The following is a 22,500-nucleotide window of genomic DNA, read 5'->3' as shown; positions in this document are numbered from 1 at the left end:
ACGTGGTTCGGGCAGATGCGGTTCTCCAGCGTTGCCATGACGTCAGGCAACATCAGCAGCATGGAGTAGGAGCTGTTGAAGGGGAGCTGAAGGACCGTCGTGTTCAGCACGTGGTCGTGATAGGTGTGGAAACGTTCCTCCATATTCATCATGGTGACTGGAACCTGGATGATGACATGCAGACAGTTAGAGGCTACATCTACATAGCTACGCTGTGGTTTAAAGAGGAAATCTTCTGCTACGTTTCCCCCTCTCATTCCCCCTGCTCTGGCGTTTCCCCCTCTCATTCCCCCTGCTCTGGTGTTTCCCCCTCTCATTCCCCCTGCTCTGGCGTTTCCCCCTCTCATTCCCCCTGCTCTGTCGTTTCCCTCTCTCATTCCCCTTGCACTGGTGTTTCCTCCTCTCATTCCCCCTGCTCTGGTGTTTCCCCCTCTCATTCCCCCTGCTCTGGCGTTTCCATCTCTCATTCCCCCTGCTCTGTCGTTTCCCTCTCTCATTCCCCTTGCACTGGTGTTTCCTCCTCTCATTCCCCCTGCTCTGGTGTTTCCCCCTCTCATTCCCCCTGCTCTGGCGTTTCCATCTCTCATTCCCCCTGCTCTGGCGTTTCCCCCTCTCATTCCCCCTGCTCTGGCGTTTCCCCCTCACATTCCCCCCGCTCTGGCGTTTCCATCTCTCATTCCCCCTGCTCTGGCATTTCCTCCTCTCATTCCCCTTGCTCTGGTGTTTCCCCCTCTCATTCCCCTTGCTCTGGCGTTTCCCCCTCTCATTCCCCCTGCTCTGGCGTTTCCCCCTCTCATTCCCCCTGCTCTGGTGTTTCCTCCTCACATTCCCCCTGCTCTGGCGTTTCCATCTCTCATTCCCCCTGCTCTGGTGTTTCTTCCTCTCATTCCCCCTGCTATGGTGTTTCCCCCTCTCATTTCTCCTGCTCTGACGTTTCCCCCTCTCATTCCACACACACACACACACACACACACACACACACACACACACACACACACACACACACACACACACACACTCACATTAATCATTCATAACTTCATATTCTGAAGAGAGAAACTCTGAACCTTGGTGTTCTCGTCCACGTTGAAGTCGTCCTGCTTGGTGAGTTTAGGGTCAAACGGAGTCGCCCACTTTCCTGTTAGACAATGAGCAGAAATAAAACACAACCTTTGGTTTGATACGTACATCTTAAAGGGGTGATAGAATGATTATATACGGCATTTCACCCTGTTCCTTAAGGTCTCCTAATAGGGTATGTAACATTGGTTGGGCTGAAAATTGCCCGAATACTATTTTATTAGGCCCTTAACTACCCTGTGAATATGCCTCTATTGGGAACAAGAGCTTTTCTTCAAAATATGGTCTGCTCATGAATATTTAGATGAGCTGTGCACTGATTGGTTGAGTGAAGCATATACACATACAGTGGAGACGAGACAGCAGGTCTCATATTTCAGACAGTGCAAAGTTATACGTTGTTTGTCTGCTATTTCATTATTAAATTCACTTCTGAGACTTTTTTATGCAAGAAATCAACGCTATGTAAAGCTCAAATATGGGCCGTTTTCTGAAAATTGATGGGAAATTTGGTAAGACGTGTCGGACTTTAGGACCTCCACACAGTCTGACGAGACAGCGGCAGCCCACGGCAACTTTCACCCAGGAGACCAGCGTTCATGTCCCGTTTGAAAAGAAAAGGAAACAGAGAGGTATTTTTAAACTTTACGGAACAAACAGAGCTACATCACGTTTTGTGTCACGTGGTAACCTTCAGGAAGTGAAGTCACGTCTGATTTGAACCATAGACAGTTAATATCATAGACATATAACGGACCACCAGATCTCGTGTCTCTGGACGGAGACCAGTGAAGTCTCTTTCCCGGTGATGGCTGAGCGTTACTGAGCAGCCTCCAACTGAGCTTGAAGACGTAGATGTGACGTGAGCAACCTGTCTGAAAGTTGGAAGTCTTCTGGTAGCTGTGCCAAGAGAAATCTCAATCATTCCCAATCTAGCAGAGACGGAGAGCGTAGGTATATGTAAGGAGATAACATAGACACAGGCTAATTATTGATCACTAAAATGATAGTTAACATTAGTAATTAAACTTAAACAGCTAATGGAAGTCCAAACTGCCTGAGAGCTTCTCCTGTACTATACGGTAATTCCTCTACTATGAGACAGTAAGTCTCGTGGTTATGACCCAATCGTTAGCCTATTTTTATAAAAACGTCTGCTACGGAGCCATAACGTGAGGTACAAGGTAATGGAGCCTTTTATACATTGTCGTGTTTCTTTAGAAATAAACAACGGACAAATAGAGTCTTTAAACTCTTCAGATGTAAAGTTATTCTCTGTCAAAGTGACGTCAAAATGAATGGGAGTCAATGGGATGCTAACGGGAGGTGATGGCTTGTTAGCATCAAAATGGCGCCATAGGAGCTACGCGGTCTGAAGAGAAGCTGACCCCCTTGGTTAATATCAATGGACAAAGCATCCGGTTCGGCGAAGTGCTGCAAATGCGGAAGTGCCTTAAACCTGCTTTATACCTGAATTCCTGCAGGGGGAGACTCCTTAAACCTAGTCTGGGTAAACCCTGACGAACTTCCGGCAAATTTGAGATTTGCTCTGCAAGTCAGTCTGGCCAAAAGCCCATTCAAGCCTATTTCCAATGTCCCCAAAATTGAGGCACCAACCGTTGAGGCGGGCTTTACGCGACGACGATAGCGCAGTGACGGTGAGCAGCTTTTTGTTTACAATCACCATGACGGCTACCGAAGAGCAGCGTCACACAGCTCGTTGGTCTGATTGGTTGGACTATCCATTGCGCCCAGAGGCATTTGAGCGGCGTCCGTTGGTGACGCCCCTTTGGAAATGAACTGTCAATGAACCTTTCCCAGACCCACTCTCAGGAACAACTGAGAAGGGTCTGGTGTCAGCCAGGCTTCCTTAAACCTGTATTATATCTGAATACCTGCAGGGGGAGACTCCTTAAACCTGCTTTCTATCTGAATTCCAGCAGGGGGCGACACGTGCGGTTGCAAAAGGAGTTCAGTTTCTGTAGAAGTCTGTGAGAAAGTGACCCACTTCTCACTTGATTTATTACCTCAGTAAACATTTTCATAATGAGTTGATGGTCTCAATCGCTAGTTTGAAGTCTTCTGCAACACAGAACGATGTTAATTTTTTGAATTATGGTCTCACTGATTTTAAAATCGGTGATAAAGCAGGGGGTGTTTTAGGACGTGGCTATGATGTGATTGACAGTTCGCGGCCTGTCTATAGGCATATAATCTATTGTCTATTACATATAACTAGTCTATAGTCCATATGTAATATAACTATGGGACAAAGATGTATTTAAAACCTAGCAGTTGCATCCAGATTGCCAGTGAAAGTGTGTAACGTAGAGTGTAAGCAGCGTTGCCAACTCTCAGCTAACGTCACATACCTCCCTCTCGTCTAAAATCCTCACATCCCCAACCAGGATGGCTGCGCCCGTAACGGTAAACTTGACGACTCAAAGCAGATCTCCCCAAACCAATGGGTGACGTCACATATGCTCTGTCCATTAATATTAACAGTCAATGATTTGAACCCAAAACCTCCATCTTTTTATCAACTTAACTCAGTAGTTTTGGTGACTAAACCTAACCAAACTGGGACCGTTTCACAACGTTAACTATGTGTTTAAAACCGGGATTGCTCCATTGCCGCTGGATATTTCCCCAGATGTGCATCCCCTTCCTCTGTCTCTGTGTTGGCGTTCTAACCTCCGGCTGATTTGTGAGGACTATGGTTAACTGCTCCTCAGATCTCTGCAGGGTAAATCCAGACAGCTAGCTAGACTATCTGTCCAATCTGAGTTTTCTGTTGCACGACTAAAACTACTTTTGAACGTACACATGTTCCACCAAAACAAGTTCCTTCCTGAGACTATTTAGCAGAGGCACCGTGGCTCCGTCCGGAGCTTAGCCCCGCCCCAAGATGATTGTGATTGGTTTAAAGAAATGTCAATATTTTATTTTGCAGAGTCCCCGTTGCTGGTTTCACCAGGAAGTGAAGTAATGTTTGATTTGAACCCAAACCACCATCTAGTCGAACGCCGTGCAACGTGGAATCTCCATAGACAGTATGGGAATTCTACGTTGCACGCCGTTCGACTAGTCATGACTGGTTTCCAAGATGGCTCCCGCAAGTAAACATGAACGCGACTGTCTTTATAATCTATCTGTACACTTACAACGTTGTCAATGCTTCGGTTCACGCTAACGTTAAAGTGTGGTGATGTTTCGAGCCTTTTTATTGGTATTAAATAGTGATTTAATTTGAGTGTCCCCATGCCCCGAATACTAGCATTTCAAGCTAACCAGCGGTCCGCGGTAGCCTCGTTAAAGCTCCAAACTCATTGGATTAGCATGAGATCATGTCCCAGAGAGCGACAGAGTAGGTACACAACAGTTAATAACCCCTAGGTTCGTTTTGCGCCGGAATTGTCATTTAAGTGCAACATGGATGGAAAAACAGGAGAATTAGCCCACTTTTGAGCAAGTTTGGAGGAAAGTCGGAGGTATGGAACCATTTTAAACAAGTCGTGGGCAGTGACAACATATGTGTTGGCTTTGTCGAGTGCATTAAGTGCGGCACGTTGCTCGCCTATGACAGCAAAAAAAACGGGGGCATTGAACAGACACATGAAGCAGGCTCGCCACGGCAGAAAAGATGATAGTCAGCCTTCAATGTCCTCTTCTTTTACTTCTCCAAGCATACCCCTTCTAAACAGATTTCTGTAGATCTAACAACTCAGAGTTGTAGTTGAGAACGTCAGTTATAACAGCCCACGTATTAAAACATTGTCGGGTTTAAATCAGGCTCGGGCTCATAATAAAAATATAATAATAAATAATAACAGTTAATGTGACGTGCACGGGCTCGGGTAGGGTCGGGCTTGATTTTTTGGGCCCAATCTAAGCTCTAATGCAGAATGAGACGTAGTCGTATGTAGTCGTATGGTTTGGAGGACCGGTTGATTTACCTTTGTAGTAGATGTAGCTGATGAGATACATGACTGTGCTTTGATCCAGGCTTTCCACCAGCTTGTCAATCTTCCCGTTGGTCTTCTCCGCCACGTACTTATTGATGGTATCAGCACTTTCTGTGGCTTTGGTGAAGTCCACATTGAACCCATCTGCGAGGTACGACTGCTTCAGGGTCTGCAGGAACTCCGGCTTCGGCTTGAAGCGGTTGTCCACGAACACGGCGGTCCCTTCGCTGGCGTCCTCCTGAGATGTGTTGTTGGCGCTCTGGAGCAACGTCTGGAAGACCTGGTCCACATCTGTCTGTGTCAGGAGGGAGCTGTTGAAACCCAGACCACTGAAAAGCTGACGGTGAGTCTCCCCCTGCGCTCCCACGGACAACGCAGCCAAGGCGGCCGACACACTAGCCGGGGAGAAAAAGATATTCTTTCCCTGTGAGTCAGCATCAGCTGCTAACTTCCTGTAGAGTTGGAAGGAAAACTCTTTGTTTGCTTCGTTCACCAGGGAGACGCTGTTGGCGCTGCCGTCCCCTACAGTGTCTTGGACGGTCTGGTCGTCGTCGTGACCCAAATGGTGATGGCCTCTGCCCACGCAGATCACCGCTGATAGGACCCAGAGACCCACGGCTGCACGCATCATCATCATTGTGAACTAAGACAAAAGTTCAAAAGTTCAGCTTCGTGTTTGTTCGTGTTACTCAATGTTTCCTGTTGCTCAAAACTGTCATTTGTTCTGAAGGCCATGCACAGATCAAATCAGAGTTTAGTTACATGTGAATTTAAAATTACACCCACAAAGAAAGTAATTTAGATGACACACACACACACACACACACACACACACACACACACACACACACACACACACACACACACACACACACACACACAGAGACACACACACACACACACACACACACACACACACACACAGACAGACACACACACACACACACACACACACACACACACACACACACACACACACACACACACACAGAGACACACACACACACACACACACACACAGACAGACACACACAGACACACACACACACACACACACACACACACACACACACACACACACACACACACAGACACACACACACACACACACACACACAGAGAGACACACACACACACAGAGAGACACACACACACACACACACACACACACACACACACACACACACACAAAGACACACACACACACACACACACACACACACACACACACACAAAGACACACACACACACACACATACACACATAAACACATACACACACACAGAGACACACACAACGACACACACACACACACACACCCACACAGACAGACAGACACACACACACACACACACACACACACACACACACACACACACACACACACACACACACACACACACAAAAACACACACACACACCCACACAGACAGACAGACACACACACACACACACACACACACACACACACACACACACACACACACACACACACACACACAGACAGACAGACACACACACACACACACACACACACACACACACACACACACACACAGAGACACACACACACACACACACACACACAGAGACACACACACACACACACACACACACACACACACAAAGACACACACACACACACACACACACACACACACACACACACACACAAACACACCCACACACACACACACACACACACACACACACACACACACACACACACACACACACACACACACACAAAGACTTTGAAATCACCCACAAAGAAGCAAATTAGATGATTGAGTGTTAAACTCCAAATAAATAAAATTTAAATATGTTCTTTTCATTTGATTGACTAAAAGTTTACGTTTTTATTTAATTTATGTAAGAAAGCACTTAAAAACAAAAACAAATTTTGCACGAAAGCACTTCACAAAGACAGAAACATATGTATACAGAAACTACTAATTAAAAGTAAAAGTGGGTGTTAAAGGGTCTTTTTTCCCTCCATGCATTTGTGTCTAAGTGACTGATGTGAACAACAGTCTCTGAAACTGGTCCAGTGTTGATCGAGGACGCTGTAACCAGCAGAGGTGAACCAGGCTGTAATTAACCCTACAGGACTAATGTTCAACGTCAGTCAGCGTCCACTAAAAGTTCTGTTGTTGCTGCTGACAGACTCAGATTATTATTCTAAGTGTTTGACAACATTATGAAAGGATCCCTACAGAGATAGACCTTTTAGTTAAAGAGGAAGATCCTTTTAGTTTAACATGAAACAGCCCCGTAATCATCATCACCAAATTCCACCAGACTCCATGTAAATAATCACTACTTTTAGCATCGTAAAACACACTTCATTCAAAGTGGACAGAAACTAACTAAAACTACCAAAAGCCGTCTTGGTTCATCTTTCCACTGTTCCAACAATCACCACTCTGGTTTGGTTGAAATAAACTCTTTATTCACCCATTTACATGTGTAAATATGCTGGCTCTATACACGCTAAAAGTCCTGATTATTTACATGGAGTCTGGTGGGTTTGGTGATTCAATCAAATTAGCTTAATTTTTCAGTGTTAAACTCAAAATAAATAACACTACTAGATTTTTTTTTTTGACTGAGTAAGTAGAAGTCATATTTTACTTTAGGCTACTGAGAAAAATGTCTCAAACTCAATGTGTTAAACATAGTTTTTTCATTTTAACTGTATTTAACTGTCGGCAGAATATTTAAACTTGTATATAAAACATAAAAACAATCCATCTTTCTAACAGCTTACCTTCTCCTGGTTGAAGCGCAGACAGAGAAGCACTGACTGGACAAAGAGAGATGTTCCTTTTTATGAGATAAATCAGAGAAACTGTACTTTGGCTTTGTTTATTCTCTGTCTCAAACTCTTATTTGCTCGGCCCTGCACTCGTTCTATGTAATGATTACTGTCTAACCGTTGAGTCCAACTGAGGCTGCCACTGTTTGCTTCAGCAGCATGTGCACAAACATGTGAGTAATGATTACTGTCAGCAATATTGTACAGTAGAAACCACTTTAAAGAGTAACTTTGGTATTTTCACACCTGCACCCTATTTTCCCCAGTTTTTGTGTCTAAGTGACTGTGTAAGTTATGTGTAACATTTTGGAAAGGATCCCTACAGAGATAGACCTTTTAGTTAAAGAGTAAGATCCTTTTAGTTTAACATCAAACAGCCCCGAAATCACCATCACCAAACTACACCAGACTCCATGTAAATAATCAGGACTTTAGCGTGTATAGAGCCAGCATATTTCCACCAGACCCCATGTAAATAATCAGTATTTTTAGCATATATAGAGCCAGCATATTTCCACCAGACTCCATGTAAATAATCAGTACTTTTAGCGTGTATAGAGCCAGCATATTTCCACCAGACTCCATGTAAATAATCAGGACTTTTAGCGTGTATAGAGCCAGCATATTTCCACCAGACTCCATGTAAATAATCAGGACTTTTAGCGTGTATAGAGCCAGCATATTTCCACCAGACCCCATGTAAATAATCAGTATTTTTAGCATGTATAGAGCCAGCATATTTCCACCAGACTCCATGTAAATAATCAGTACTTTTAGCGTGTATAGAGCCATCATATTTCCACCAGACTCCATGTAAATAATCAGAACTTTTAGCGTGTATAGAGCCAGCATATTTCCACATGTAAATGGGTGAATTAAGGGTTTATTTCAACCAAACCAGAGTGGTGATTGTTGGAACAGTGGAAAGATGAGCCAAGACGGCTTTTGATAGTTTTATTTTGTCTCTGTCCACTTTGAATGAAGTGTGTTTTACGATGATAAAAGTCAGGGACGTAGTTAGGCCTATTTTAGGGGGGCTGAAGCTACCCCAAAATGTTCCTAAACAATAACAATTCGATTTATCCTCATTCATATTTAGACGCGACAAATGATATATATATTTATACATATATATATAGCTACAAAAAAATAGCCGAAAAGTCGGATGTTAGACAGAAGTACAAAAAGTCGTGCTATCAAGATGATGCACCGCACCGTCTCGTTGCATTGGTGTGAACTGGCAGCTTTCAGAGCGTTGCGAGTAACTGGAGGATCGAATCTCGTTGCGTCGCTACTCTTTGGTCTGAACTCACAATGCACCCCACATACACACACCGATATACGCGTTAATGGTGAAAGGAAGATTGATTACACGTAGTGATACAGAGTGAAATTGTAAGTTGTTTTTAATTACCTGCTTACCTTTAGCTACGTTTTCTTGAGGTAAAGGAAAGGGGATATTTTGGATTTCTATGGAAAACTATAGTCTAGCTAGAGTGAACGAGCAAAATACAAGAAATGGTTAACTTAGCAAGCTAATCACAACTCTTTATTCATTCAAATTCATTCATATTCATTATTCATTCAATTCATTCAAAGATATTTCAGCAGAGAGAAAGAGAAGCAGGAGATTGGCAGAGCAGTTGATTCTGAGGGAGCCGGTGTGATTGAGGTCAGTAGTGGTCTATAGATCTAAGGATTGTTTGGTTTTCTTCTAACAATAAGCATTTGTTGGCAGGTCTAGGTACTATGCATAGCCTAAACTAAATTATTGCATTATATTTATATGCTAGCTATATTCTAACCCAGGCGTTCTCAACCTTTTGCAAGCTGGGCCCCCCCAAAGCTGGTTCATTGCAGTTGGGCCACCCCCACTACACCACCTTGCCTAGATAGATAGATAGATAGATAGATAGATAGCCCTAGGCTAGGCTATTATTTTTAGGCCCACACTATTATTATTATTATTATTATTATTATTGTTATTATTGTCATCAGTAGCTGGAGGTAGGCCTATTATCATTACTAGGCTATTGTTATAATTGGCAGTAGCACCAGACTTCTAATGTGAGCTTGCAGGCATTATTATTATTATTATTATTATTATTATTATTATTATTATTATCATGAGTAGTAGGCCTATTATCATTACTAGGCTATTGCTATAATTGGGAATTGGCACCAGACCTCTGATATGAATTCATGCTTTATTACTGTTATTATTACTAGTCCTAACAGTAGGCATATCATCTCTATTTTCTATAGAAGCTTGCAGGTAGCTGATGTTAATGTGAGACCTGAGCCAGGTATGATTCATCGTACCTTCGAAGCTTTTTTGCAGCTGGTGGTGCGTCGGTTACCTTGTTGGTCCTCACTAGAAATCTCTCCATTTTGTTTGGTTTTGAAATAATTTGGATGTGGATTAGTTGTGTTTTCAATAAGTTGAGGCTATGATGTAACGATGTGTGCGTGTGTGCAGCCTGGACGTGGAGTGGTGTGTGTCTCCTCTCTGCAGGCTGGGACTGCTCCGCGAGGCTACTGAGAGACTGACCGCCTGTGAGCAGTGTTGCCAACTCTTTTCCAATGAAAGTCGCTAGCACCAGCTCCAAAAGTCGCTAAAAGTCGTTTGATGACGTCATACGCTCATTTGCATATTTTTGACGTCATTACGCAATCATTTGTATAAAGCTTAGTGGTTTTGTCAGCAAGGTAGATAAAAAGAAATAGAACTCTTTAGCCAAATAATCACAAATTCAATACATGAATTTATTTTACCTTATAATTATTACTTAGGTAGCCGATCTTTGAAGTAAAAAAATGTTATTCTACAAAGGGAGGGAAAAAGATCGATGAAGAATTCTCAAAGAAGGCTGGCTTGCCCAGGGCCAGGCCAGCAGCGGAGTCTTTCTCCCGTCGCGTCCCGCTGTCTCTCCTACCTACACCAGCACCCGCACACCCTGTCCCCCCCTCCCCTTCTAACTACCTGCACACTGTGCACAGTGCTGCTACACATGAGGAGAGAGGGGAGAGGCTGCTCCTCTGTCACAGAACAGAAGGCGGCTACAGGAGAGAAATACCTTGCATGCTCGCTGGACAATACTGGCGACTTTTCTACAGAAAGTCGCCAGATTTGTCGCTAGTCGCTTTTGAAAAAAAGTTGCTAAGGGGGTCTGAAAAGTCGCTAAATCTAGCGACAAAGTCGCTAAGTTGGCAACACTGCCTGTGAGGGCTTTTGGACGGGGGAGGGGCTCACGGCAGCACCTGCTGCTCGTTGAGCACATAACTGCAGAGTGATACGTGTTTTCGAGTCTCCAAACACCACAAAAGTCTCCAATGACGCCAGTAAAAGTCGCTAGATTTGTCGCTAGTCGCTTTTGACAAAAAAAGTCGCCAGGAGGATGACTTGTTTTACAGTGCGGAGGCTCCACGCAGAGCTTTCTCCGTAACCTACAAAAGTGGCCTGATGTTTATACTTGTGCACTGGTGTGTGCGTGAGCCGGCATGTGTGTGTGTGTGTGTGTGTGTGGGTGGTAGAGGGAGAAGTGAGAGTGACGGCGTTTAGCTTTAGAGCGAGTACCGACTCTAGAGTCATAGTGAGAGAAACTGAAGTGTCTCCTCTGTTCTTTCTGACCACGGTGGGAAATCTGGAGCAGGAGAAGTTAACCCTCTCCTTGAGTTCATGTTGTTTATGGAGAAGGAGAACCAGGAAATGAGTCGGGGAGGAAATGCAACGCTACCCAGCCACGACCGAGCGATGTGTAGTTACATTACATTACGTGATTTTTTTTTTTTTCCTCCCGTCCTGTAGCCTACTTGCGCCCCCCCAGGAGAGTGTCCGCGCCCCTCCAGGGGGGCGGGCCCCACCGGTTGAGAACCACTGGTCTAACCAATTTAACTTTCTGCATTCATTGGCTGTGCTAAATTAAATAAATATGTAGATGTTGCCTAAATGTAGGCTAGGCTAAAGATGAGCACATGCCCACAGATATGTGAAAATAAAATGGAAGCAATCCTACATACAGTAATACAGTAATTATTATTCTAAATCTTTTATTCCTTCCACCATCAGGTTATTGTATTTAGACAGTAGCCACTTTTAATAGGATCCCTATTAATATCTTACATGATAACGTATGCAGTGATGCCTATTTTTTTCCTTTTCTTGTACTGCTATTTGTCATATTTGTTTAATTTACCAACGTATTAGCTGTCTGGCCTCTGTTTGTCAGTTTTTGGACATTTTGGATGTTGTTTAATGTGAATAATTTGCATTTCGAAGTCATAAAAAAATAAGCATCAGGGTTTTGTTTTATCTTAAAGGATAAGACAGAAAGAACAGAGTAGAAATGGAAGAAGAGGATATGTCTGTCACTGTTTACTACTCTAATACAGTAACGAAAGATGTGAGTGCAAAGATTTTGCAAACGCAAGTTACAAATACCCTGGGGGCTAAGCCCCCCCTGTCTTTCAATCCTAGTGACGTCCCTGATAAAAGTCCTGATTATTTACATGGAGTCTGGTGGGTTTGGTGATGGTGATATCGGGGCTGTTTCATGTTAAAGAAGAAGTATCTTACTCTTTAACAAAAAGGTCTATCTCTGCTTGACAGCGTTTTTTTTTTTTACCTACGTTATTCTATATCTTTATTATTCTTCTGTATCCTTTTTTTCCCCATTCTATGTTCCCCGGTTCCCTGGGTCCTATGTTCCCCGTTAGGGGTTAGGGTTAGGGTTAGGGGTTTTAAGTTTTATCATTACTGATTGAACTAACATTCATTGAAAGGACCCCTTGGTCCAAGATAAAGTGACATAATTAACAGAGCAGCCAAAGAGCCGCATGCAGCTCGAGACCTGCAGGTTTGCCACCCCTGACCTAATCTTTCCTCGTCTAGGCCTATTTGCATATGCGCGTCAAACAGCCCGTAGGCCTACATAGGCCTATTTGCCATGGAATTTGGCAGTAATGGTGAAAAAAGTAACAGACTGGGGAACATAGGACCCTCTTTTTGAAAAAGGGTCCTATGTTCTCCAGTCTCATACAAAGAGGGGAACATAGGACCCAGGGAACATAGGACCCGGGGAACATAGGACCCGGGGAACATAGGACCCGGGGAACATAGGACCCGGGGAACATAGGACCCGGGGAACATAGGACCCGGGGAACTTAGGACCCAGGGAACATAGACACGCTCCCTTTTCATGCTAATCAAATGTGTCTCTAGCTTGAAACAAGCTAATGCAAACTGCTGATTAGCTTAATGCTAGTTTTCGTGGCAGAGGGTAGATCGCTATTTCTACCCCACTAACAAGTCTCAAAATATCACCACACTTCAATTCACTGAGAACTTTGTAAGTGTACAGACAGTTTATTACAAAGATAGATTACAAAGATAGTACCGTTCATGTTTACATGCGGGCGCCATCTTTTGGGAAAGCAGTCATGACCAGTCGAACCACGATTTGTGCTTGTTGCTGTGTTCCATGTGTTCTGTGGTTACCTGTCTGTCATGTGTCTTTGTCTCTGCCCATCCCCTTCCTGTCTCGTTAGTTCTCACCTGTTGCTCGTTACCGGTAATTTCCACTGGATGCGGAACGTCTGCGGACCGGCTCTGCTGCGGAACGGCTGCGTGTTCTGCCATCTGTTAATACCTACCAGGTCCGGATTTGTTGCGGCACGGCTGCGGCCATGACTGACAGCTGTAGTCACGAGGACCCACGAGATCTCACGAATTCATGTAGAATAGAACCACAAAACCACCAGCAGTTAGTTTCCATCCAGAGGAGTAGAGGGGAAACTACTCTGAGCTGTGATTTCAAGGTGTAGTGCAGGGAAATATGATCCGCCGTGAGTATGGTGTATTTTACTTTGAAAATTAACCGGATTTTAATTTTGTTTCTGTGCTCAACTTCCTGTCCTCCACTATCTGCCGTGTGCTGAATTGCTGCGGAGCTCTCCGGCGTCCGGCAACAATAGAAGCTCTGGTATCTGCTCCGGAGGGCTGGGACCGCCGGAGCTGGGACGGAGTCGGGACGCAGACGTTCTGCAGTCAGTGGAAATACACACACTGACTTTAATGGAAACCTAATGACTCACAGACGTTCCGGAGCTGTTCCGCATCCAGTGGAAATTGCCGCTTACTGTCTTGTCCAATCCTCTGTCTTTCTGTTGATTGGTCTGTGTATTTCTACACCCCTCTGTTCCTTTGTCTCTTGTCGGTTCGGCTCTCTCTCTTTGTTCCTGTGTGAGTCCTGTTCGTTTGTAGGATTGTAGTTGTGAGTTTGTAAGTTGTAGAGTCAAAATAAAGTGTGTTTGTTCTGCACATCTGCCTGAAAGAGTCTTGCATTTGGGTCCTCCTGCTGAAACCGTGACACCGTGTTTGAGCTATGTTACTGGTCACTGGTTGCACGGCGTTCGTCCCACGAGACGGGAGAAGCCATGACAACCTTTAACTAAAGTTGGTAACGCAGAGCTAATTAATAACTTTTACCACTTCAACTACTTCTTACACATTTAACCCTTGTGTGGTGTTCGTATTTTTGTTACACCGCCAATGTTCCCGGTCTGGTGGACCAACCACATTATTAGGCTTTTAAATCAATACAGCCATAACAATTTATGTAAAAATACTTAACAGCTTTAGCTCAATTAACAATGATATATACGTCATTTATGGTTCATATTTGCCATTTACCCCTGTGAGATCAAATTTATGATAATTTGTTTTTTCTGAGAAAATAAGGAAATTCAATTATAAAAAGGTAAAAAAAAAAATAGAAACAAGACTTTTTGATCATTATTGGTGCTTATTTCTTAGAACTTAATCAGAACAGGTGAAAATAAATGAAATGTAACAATTGTGTAACTTTGTGTGTGAATAGCAGGTGCAGAAAGACAACATAGTTTCATAGCACCTACAATTAAATACACTCAGGTCCAGTGAACCCGAACACATCATATGTAATAGTTATGTGTAGGGGGGGTGTACCGTGTACAGTCATTGAAAATAAGTTATTTTTTATGTTCTTCACAGAAAATGAGCCAAGGCCAATGAGTGTGAGTTAGAAGAAATAATAAATAGCATAATTTTTCATTTAGCAAACATTGAAAACGGGTCCCACAGACCCGAACACCATGCAAGGGTTAAGCGATTTCCAGTTTAGAGTCAGCTTTTTCTAAATGTAATATTGCCCATCTTTCAAACATTATTTGTATTATTTTACTTCTCAATGACATTCATACCAAATTAACCCATTCTCACTTTTCAACTATTCCTACTACTTCAACTACTTCTTACACATTCAAGCCAGCAATCCAGTGTAGCGTCAGCCTTTGTCACTGTCCCGTCAACTTTAAAAATCCAATTAATTTTCTCTATAAGGATTTAGATTATTAGCCACAATGTCTAAACCATCCAAGGTAGACTGACCCCGAGCTGTGAGGTTGTGAAACAAAGTTCCTGTTCCTGTAGAAGACACAAGTCCATATGAAATCAACTGTTTCCAGCTTTTCCAAGATGTGAGGATTTATCTGCATTAAGTACTTTTACTCTTATACTTTAAGTACAGTTTTCTGATGATACTTACAGACTTTTACTGAAGTAACATTTTCAATGCATGACTTGTACTTTTACAGTGTGGAAGTAGTACTTTTACTTAAGTGAAGGATTTTAATACTTCTGCCACTGCTGCCAGAAACAGAGCGGTTCAAAAAGTGGGCGGTCACTGTTGAGCTCTATTGTATTTGTTTAAATCTGATCTGTTATATAATGAATACCAAATGCTTATGGAAGTTGATCATATTTTATTCCTACGTTATTTTACCTTCAAAGATCATTATATAAAAACTGTTTACACTCTCAATAAAGCAAGAGACAAAACAAAAGTTTTTCTGACTCCTTTATATGAGATGCAACAGCTGTGCTCGAGCAAACACAAAGTGATGATCATCAGATGGTTGGGTTGATAATCTTGCCCAAGAAGAGGATTTTCTCCGTGTTGTGTTCAGTGATGATGACCATGAATGGACGATTGAACTTCAACACAGGGACAGGGCCGAGGAAGGCAGACACATAGATGCCGATGACTGTGGCAGACGCAGCTTCGGCTCCGGCCTCGTCCACGTCCAGCGTAGCTTGGTGCACAACCTGCAGTGCAACGCAGAGAAAGTAAGACGACAGACAAATGGAATATGTGTGAAATAACAAAACATATGCTCTGTTTACTTACTTCTGAGACTTTCAGTCTTTGCTCCTCTGAAATGCCTCTCAAATTTACCCGATCACCAAACATGTCTGTCATTCCCATTTCTGACAGCACATCATTGAGGTTGTAGGAAGTCTTGATGGAGAACTTTGGAATATATACATCATATCTCCTAAAACATTGGGGGGGGGCAAATATTCAATGAATCAGACCAGGGCAGGAGTTTCATTTTGGTATGAGGGCCTTAAACAATGATATGCTGTTTTTATCACTGACAGACTCAGATTAGTATTGTCTGTCTGACAACACTATGGGATGGATCCCTACAGAGATAGACCTTTTAGTTAAAGAGTAAGATCCTTTTAGTTTAACATGAAACAGCCCCGAAATCACCATCACCAAACTCCACCAGACTCCATGTAAATAATCAGGACTTTTATCATCGTAAAACACACTTCATTCAAAGTGGACAGAAACTAAATAAAACTACCAAAAGCCGTCTTGGTTCATCTTTCCACTGTTCCAACAATCACCACTCTGGTTTGGTTGAAATAAACCCTTAATTCACCCATTTACATGTGGAGATATGCTGGCTCTATACACGCTAAAAATCCTGATTATTTACATGGAGTCTGGTGGAAATATGCTGGCTCTATACACGTTAAAAGTACTGATTATTTACATGGAGTCTGGTGGAAATATGCTGGCTCTATACACGCTAAAAGTAGTGATTATTTACATGGAGTCTGGTGGGTTTGGTGATGGTGATTTCAGGGCAGTTTTGTTTCAAACTAAAAGGTCTATCTCTGTAGGGATCTTTTCCTCTTGGGTGAAAAAAATACTTAATTAAGTTGATAAAAAGTTAAACTATAATAATAATACATTTTATTTATCTGCACCTTTCTTGATACTCAAGGACACATAAACAAAGTGTAAAAGATTAAAGCAGATGCACAATAATGACCACACAATTACAGACCAATGAACAACTACAGACAAAAACTATCAAATTAAACTCTGTTTCCCTTTCTTTAACAGGGACATGAACCCCGGTCTCCTGGGTGAAAGTCCCGTGTTTGTTCGACCCATCCCCCCCCAATCTGCCTCCTTACCAGGACATTTGGCGCTCTTATACTTCCTCATCTTACTTCCTGCTTTGCTCCCGTCAGAATTACTACGGCCACTAGATATACAAACCACTTATGGGGGCAGTTTTTGGGGGAGGACAGTCTTTATCACACAGGTTAAAGCTGGGTACCTTATTCAGTGTCAAACTTTCCACATAGTAGAAGCATAAATTAAGATTCTCCCAACCTGCGGTCCACCATAGCCTTCAACCATTTGGTGACGTGGTCCGGGGAGATGGCGTTCTCCAGCGTTGCCATGACGTCAGGCAACATCAGCAGCATGGAGTAGGAGCTGTTGAAGGGGAGCTGAAGGACCGTCGTGTTCAACACGCGGTCGTGATAGGTGTAGAAATCATCCTCCATATTCATCATGTCGACTGAAACCTGGACAATGACAATTTAAACATGAAGACACACAGAATGAACGATGATGCTTAACTGGACTGGGACTCAAACCCATTCAGTCCTTTTTCTCTCAAGTGTGTCTAGTATAAAGTAAAGTGTGTAGTATAACGTGTGTACTAGAGGTGTTGAAATTAATCAAATAATCGATGCATCGAATGGTGGACATGGACGATGCTGCATCGATAATTGGCAGGCTCATAATCGATTATTTCTGTTTACAATTTAATGTAGGCCTAACAACCTTTCTGTTTACATATTCTGTTATATATTGCACATTCAGGAAGTACCATGTGCTCAGTGCTGTAGTTTTATGTATCCAATTTATTTAGCACTAGAGCACTGCAGAATGTTTTGTTTTTGAAGTTTGAAAAGTTATTAATTAAATATCCTACATGGCTTAAATAGAAAAATTTATTTGATGCATCGAGATATCGAATCGAATTGAATCGCTGACATGATAATCGTAATCGAATCGGGAGATCAGTGAAGATTCACACCTCTAGTGTGTACAGTGTGTAGTATAAATTATGTACAGTGTGTAGTTTAAAGTGTGTAGTATAAAGTGTGTATAGTATAAAGTGTGTAGTATAAATTGTGTACAGTGTGTAGTATGAAGTGTGTACAATGTGTACTACGATGCAAAAGGGTTGAATAAAGGAGAACAAATTAGGGTGTTACAACTATCAGGTTTTCCCAAATTGTGTTAACGGCATGAAAAATACTTTATATATCTTTCGTAAATAAAGAATTCCCACTGTAGTTTTGGGCATAACCCCGAATGTTTATGATATCTGGCTCCGGCCCTGTTAATTACTGGGACTCAAATAATTTTTTTCTGAATTAAGAGAGAAACTCTGAACCTTGGTGTTCTCGTCCACGTTGAAGTCGTCCTGCTTGGTGAACTCATGGTCAAACGGAGTTTCCCACTTTCCTGTTAGACAATGAGCAGAAATAAAAGAAAACTTGTAGTTTGATATGTTCAATTTAACCTCAAAATATGTAAACAGATCTTACATTACAATAGATTATTACAGACTGACTAGATCTCATCCCACAGGACCTTCTTACCTTTGTAGTAGATGTAGCTGATGAGATACATGACTGTGTTTGGATCCAGGCCTTCCACCAGCTTGTCAATCTTCCCGTTGGTCTTCTCCTTCACGTACTTATTGATGGTATCAGCACTTTTTGTGGTGTTGTTGAAGTCCACATTGAACCCATCTGCGAAGTACGACTGCTTCAGGGTCTGCAGGAACTCCGGCTTCGGCTTGAAATCATCGTCCACGAACACGGCGGTCCCTTCGCTGGTGTCCTCCTGAGATGTGTTGTTGGCCCTCTGGAGCAATGTCTGGAAGGCCTGGTCCACATCTGTCTGTGTCAGGAGGGAGCTGTTGAAACCCAGACCACTGAAAAGCTGACGGTGCGTCTCCCCCTGCGCTCCCACGGACAACGCAGCCAAGGCGGCCGACACACTAGCCGGGGAGAAGAAGATATTCTTTCCCTGTGAGTCAGCATCAGCTGCTAACTGCCTGTAGAGTCGGAAGGAGAACTCTTTGTTTGCTTCGTTCACCAGGGAGACGCTGTTGGCGCTGCCGTCCACTACGGTGTCTTGGACGGCCTGGTCGTTGCTGTGACCCAAATGGTGATCGCCTCTGCCCACGCAGATCACCGCTGATAGGACCAAGAGACCCACGGCTGCACTCATCATCATTGTGAACTAAGACAAAAGTTCAAAAGTTCAGCTCCATTATTTGCTTTAATGAGGAAACTGTTCACCACTAGCCTACAATGTATACAGGTGAACACCCTAATTCACCAGGGAAAAACTCCATTAAAATTAACATGTGTCATCACACACACTTTACACAATAGTAAGTTAGAAAAATAAGCAACCAGTGAGTCAAACCAGCCAGGACCACAAATACTCTTCAAACCTCTTACCAAGACTGAAAACATTTACAAAACGTGTGAATCTCCCAAGCAATTACACCAGTCACAATTCAGAAAAGCAGTCTGGCTTCTTACCTCTCCGACCAGAGAAACACCTCTAGCACAACCAAACTGGTGCAATACCAATTAGACTTAAAGTAACAAAAGTCTAACTCCAACGCTAAATATTACGTGCCCCCACTTTGTCATGAACCAGCTCATATTCAAGACAAAAGAAGGGATACCACACTGAAATAAGGATTACATTAAAGGGGTAGTTCATAATTTTGGACATAGGACCTCATTTCCATGTTAGCCAGTGTGTTATTTATCAGTGGAGACCCTTTTCAACACGTTTCATCCAGTCCTTCCAGTTGCAGAGTTCGCTGGTGCTAGGCTAGCGCAAGTCAATGGTTTATGCTAGCCTGCCACTCCACAGTACACCCAAGGCAAATAAATTATAACGCCAGACTATTGATGTAAATGTCTGTGTTGATAGAATAATGTTAGAAATTTAGTGGCAGGCAAGCATAAACCGTTGACTTGCATTAGCAGCGAACTCTGCAGCTGGAAGGACTCCACTGATATATGACACACTGGCTAACATGGAAATGAGGTCTAATGTCCAAAATTCTGAACCACCCCTTTAAAGTTAATTTTATTTAACCCATAATTAATTATACTCAAATACTGTGATGGTTTGGGTCGGCTGACTGTGAGTTTTCCCTTTTGTTTACTGTTATCTATTTTGATTTCCTCACTGTCAGTTTCTCTGTTGGGCCTGCCTTTCTTTGCCTCCTCTGTGTTCTCCCCCTCCGGCCTCTGCTGCCAGCTGATTGAGCGTACCTGGTTACTATTCCACCATCACCTTCCCTCGCTGCTCACAACTGCCTTCCATCTGCAATCAAGATCAGTATTTCAACCCCTGCTCAACAGACCATCCTCGCTTGATCGTTGCTCCAGTCACCCTGGTGAAACTCTAAGCAAGAAACTCTCTGAAATCCTAGCTATTTCCCTATCTTTGCCTGATGCTCACTCACCTTTTGTGTTTTGCCCCCTCGGCTATCATCTCCATCTCCGCCTGTCCCCTCCAGTCAGCTGGCTTCGCCAAACATACCCCTTCGCTCGTCACCACGCTCCAACCTGCCTCCGTCTCCATCCCCACCAGCCTCTCCTCTCTTCCCCTGCTTTCCAGTCCTAGTGTCTCTCCCTCGGCTCCCCTTGAGTTCCCTCGCCCTGGACTGCCTTCGCCATCCTATCCTTGCTCCCAGTTCCATCACCATCCTACCTGTCCTCGCCATCCTACCCTTGCTACTTCCCGGTTCCTGGCGTCTGCCTCCCCACTCCTCTTTTCCCCTTATTTTCAATAAACCAGTTTTTTGTGAGTTCTGCGTTTGAGTCTGCTCTGTGCCCCAGCATAACAAATACCATTGATATGTATATCAGTATCATCGGTGGTGTAGGGAGTGCATGAGTGTAAGTGAATGTCTCAATAATAAAGTAAACAAAACTCAAAAACAAAGATAACGGACACACACACACACACACACACACACACACACACACACACAAAGACACACACACACACACACAAAGACACACACAGACACACAGAGACACACATACATACACACACGCACGTACGCACGCACGCACGCACGCACGCACACACAGACACAGACACACATTCACACATTTTTGCACTCTCATTCACTTCGACAGCCGATGACGTTCGCCCGCCTGGAATCTGCAACTCCTGCCAACAAGAGTTGTGAATGGACACACACACACACACACACACACACACACACACACAGTAGAGATGGGGACTGGTTTGAGACTAAGGGTTCCTGCACACTGCCTGTGTGGTGTGAGCGTGTCAGGTGCGTGGCATGTCTGTTTTTATTTTGGCTTTTTATGTTAACAGGTTAGAGCTTGCACACCGTCTGCGTGACACGCATGTCTCAGGCTTGTGCATCCTTGAAATAGGACCGACGCCTATTTTTCACGTGACACGCATGTGTGTTGGAAACATTTTCAGGCGAAATAGAATACGAAAAGATGTTTATATGTAATTTTGACAGAAATACATTTAATAAATGACTTCTTTCAAGATTATTTTTTGGGGCTTTTCCCTTTATTGTTATGAAGGGGGAAAGAGAGATGGGGGATGACAAAGGGCAGCAGGCCGGATGCGAACCCTCGCCACTGCAGGACTCAGCCAACATGGGGTGAACGCGCTTACTGGGTGAGCTAGAGGCCGCCCCAATAAATGACATTTTGATGTTTGAAAGTCTCTATGTTTTGACATTAATGCAGCTATGTCAATTAAAAAGATAATAATAAATAATTATCAATTTTAAAATATTGCCAGTCAATATAGAACGAAATATTCTGTAGTCTATTTTGCCGTCAATACTGCCGATGTTGTCTTTGCTGAGGAAAACGCTATTATTTTATGTTATCAATGGGAAACATACATGTGTGCAGACATGGCTAGCAGCAGCAGTGCCACGTCAAACACGTTTCTGGTGTGCAAAGACATAGAAAACGCGACACAGCCACCACGCAACAGCAACGCCACGTTCACGCCATGCAGGCAGGCAGTGTTAGGAGGCCTTAGAGAATGTGTGAATAACGAATTAAACAAAACTCAAAAACAAGCATTTTCCGGATGTGAGGATTGAGAGAGAGAGATCCCCAGACCTGATTCTCCATCCCTCTTTAAAGGACAAACAATCAATCAAGCAAATGTAACCAGGTGTAGACTACCACACCTCTGTCTGCCTCCTACCCAGCTCACATGAGTGAGAGGGGTCATCACAATTGTTAAGCTAAGGAATATAACAAATTATATGAAAAAACATCAATACATTGATTGAACTTCCAAAAGGAGAATAAGTAGAGTAAATCTAGCCATCTCTAAAGGATTTACAGTTCCAGTGTGCACAGTTACATCTTAAACTCAATGTGTT

General features: G+C 43.3%; 2 protein-coding genes and 1 long non-coding RNA gene across 7 annotated transcripts in view; 1 reads left to right on the top strand and 2 right to left on the bottom strand.

The window, feature by feature from the left end:
- Positions 1-22,500, top strand: part of LOC116062598 (iron-regulated protein FrpC-like) — a 125,157-nt gene that overhangs the window by 18,293 nt on the left and 84,364 nt on the right. The window lies entirely within an intron of this gene.
- LOC116062599 (hibernation-specific plasma protein HP-55-like) overlaps positions 1-22,500 on the bottom strand; it is a 33,844-nt gene that overhangs the window by 2,340 nt on the left and 9,004 nt on the right. For 2 of the 5 annotated variants that reach the window (XM_031317295.1, XM_035996547.1), the window contains exons 2-6: positions 18,665-19,313; positions 18,457-18,527; positions 17,379-17,575; positions 16,089-16,236; positions 15,666-16,006 (exon numbers count right to left, since the gene is read on the bottom strand). In XM_031317295.1, coding sequence (XP_031173155.1) covers positions 15,809-16,006; positions 16,089-16,236; positions 17,379-17,575; positions 18,457-18,527; positions 18,665-19,307 — 1,257 coding nt within the window. In that variant the 5' untranslated portion in view covers positions 19,308-19,313 and the 3' untranslated portion in view covers positions 15,666-15,808. Of the gene's footprint in view, positions 165-1,067; positions 1,139-5,036; positions 5,689-7,815; positions 7,931-15,665; positions 16,007-16,088; positions 16,237-17,378; positions 17,576-18,456; positions 18,528-18,664; positions 19,314-22,500 lie in introns of those variants that run through there. The other 3 variants (XM_031317293.1, XM_031317292.1, XM_031317291.1) reach the window with 3 other exon arrangements.
- On the bottom strand, positions 2,551-3,086 carry LOC116062606. The gene is made up of 2 exons (XR_004108049.1): positions 2,957-3,086; positions 2,551-2,581 (listed from the first exon to the last, which is right to left on the bottom strand). It is a non-coding gene; the product is annotated as an uncharacterized LOC116062606 (long non-coding RNA).

This window comes from Sander lucioperca, chromosome 2 (genome assembly GCF_008315115.2).
Source record: "Sander lucioperca isolate FBNREF2018 chromosome 2, SLUC_FBN_1.2, whole genome shotgun sequence".
NCBI lineage: Eukaryota > Metazoa > Chordata > Actinopteri > Perciformes > Percidae > Sander > Sander lucioperca.
The sequence above is the reverse complement of the archived record's forward strand: the minus strand, read 5'-3'. Positions and strand labels throughout refer to the sequence as shown.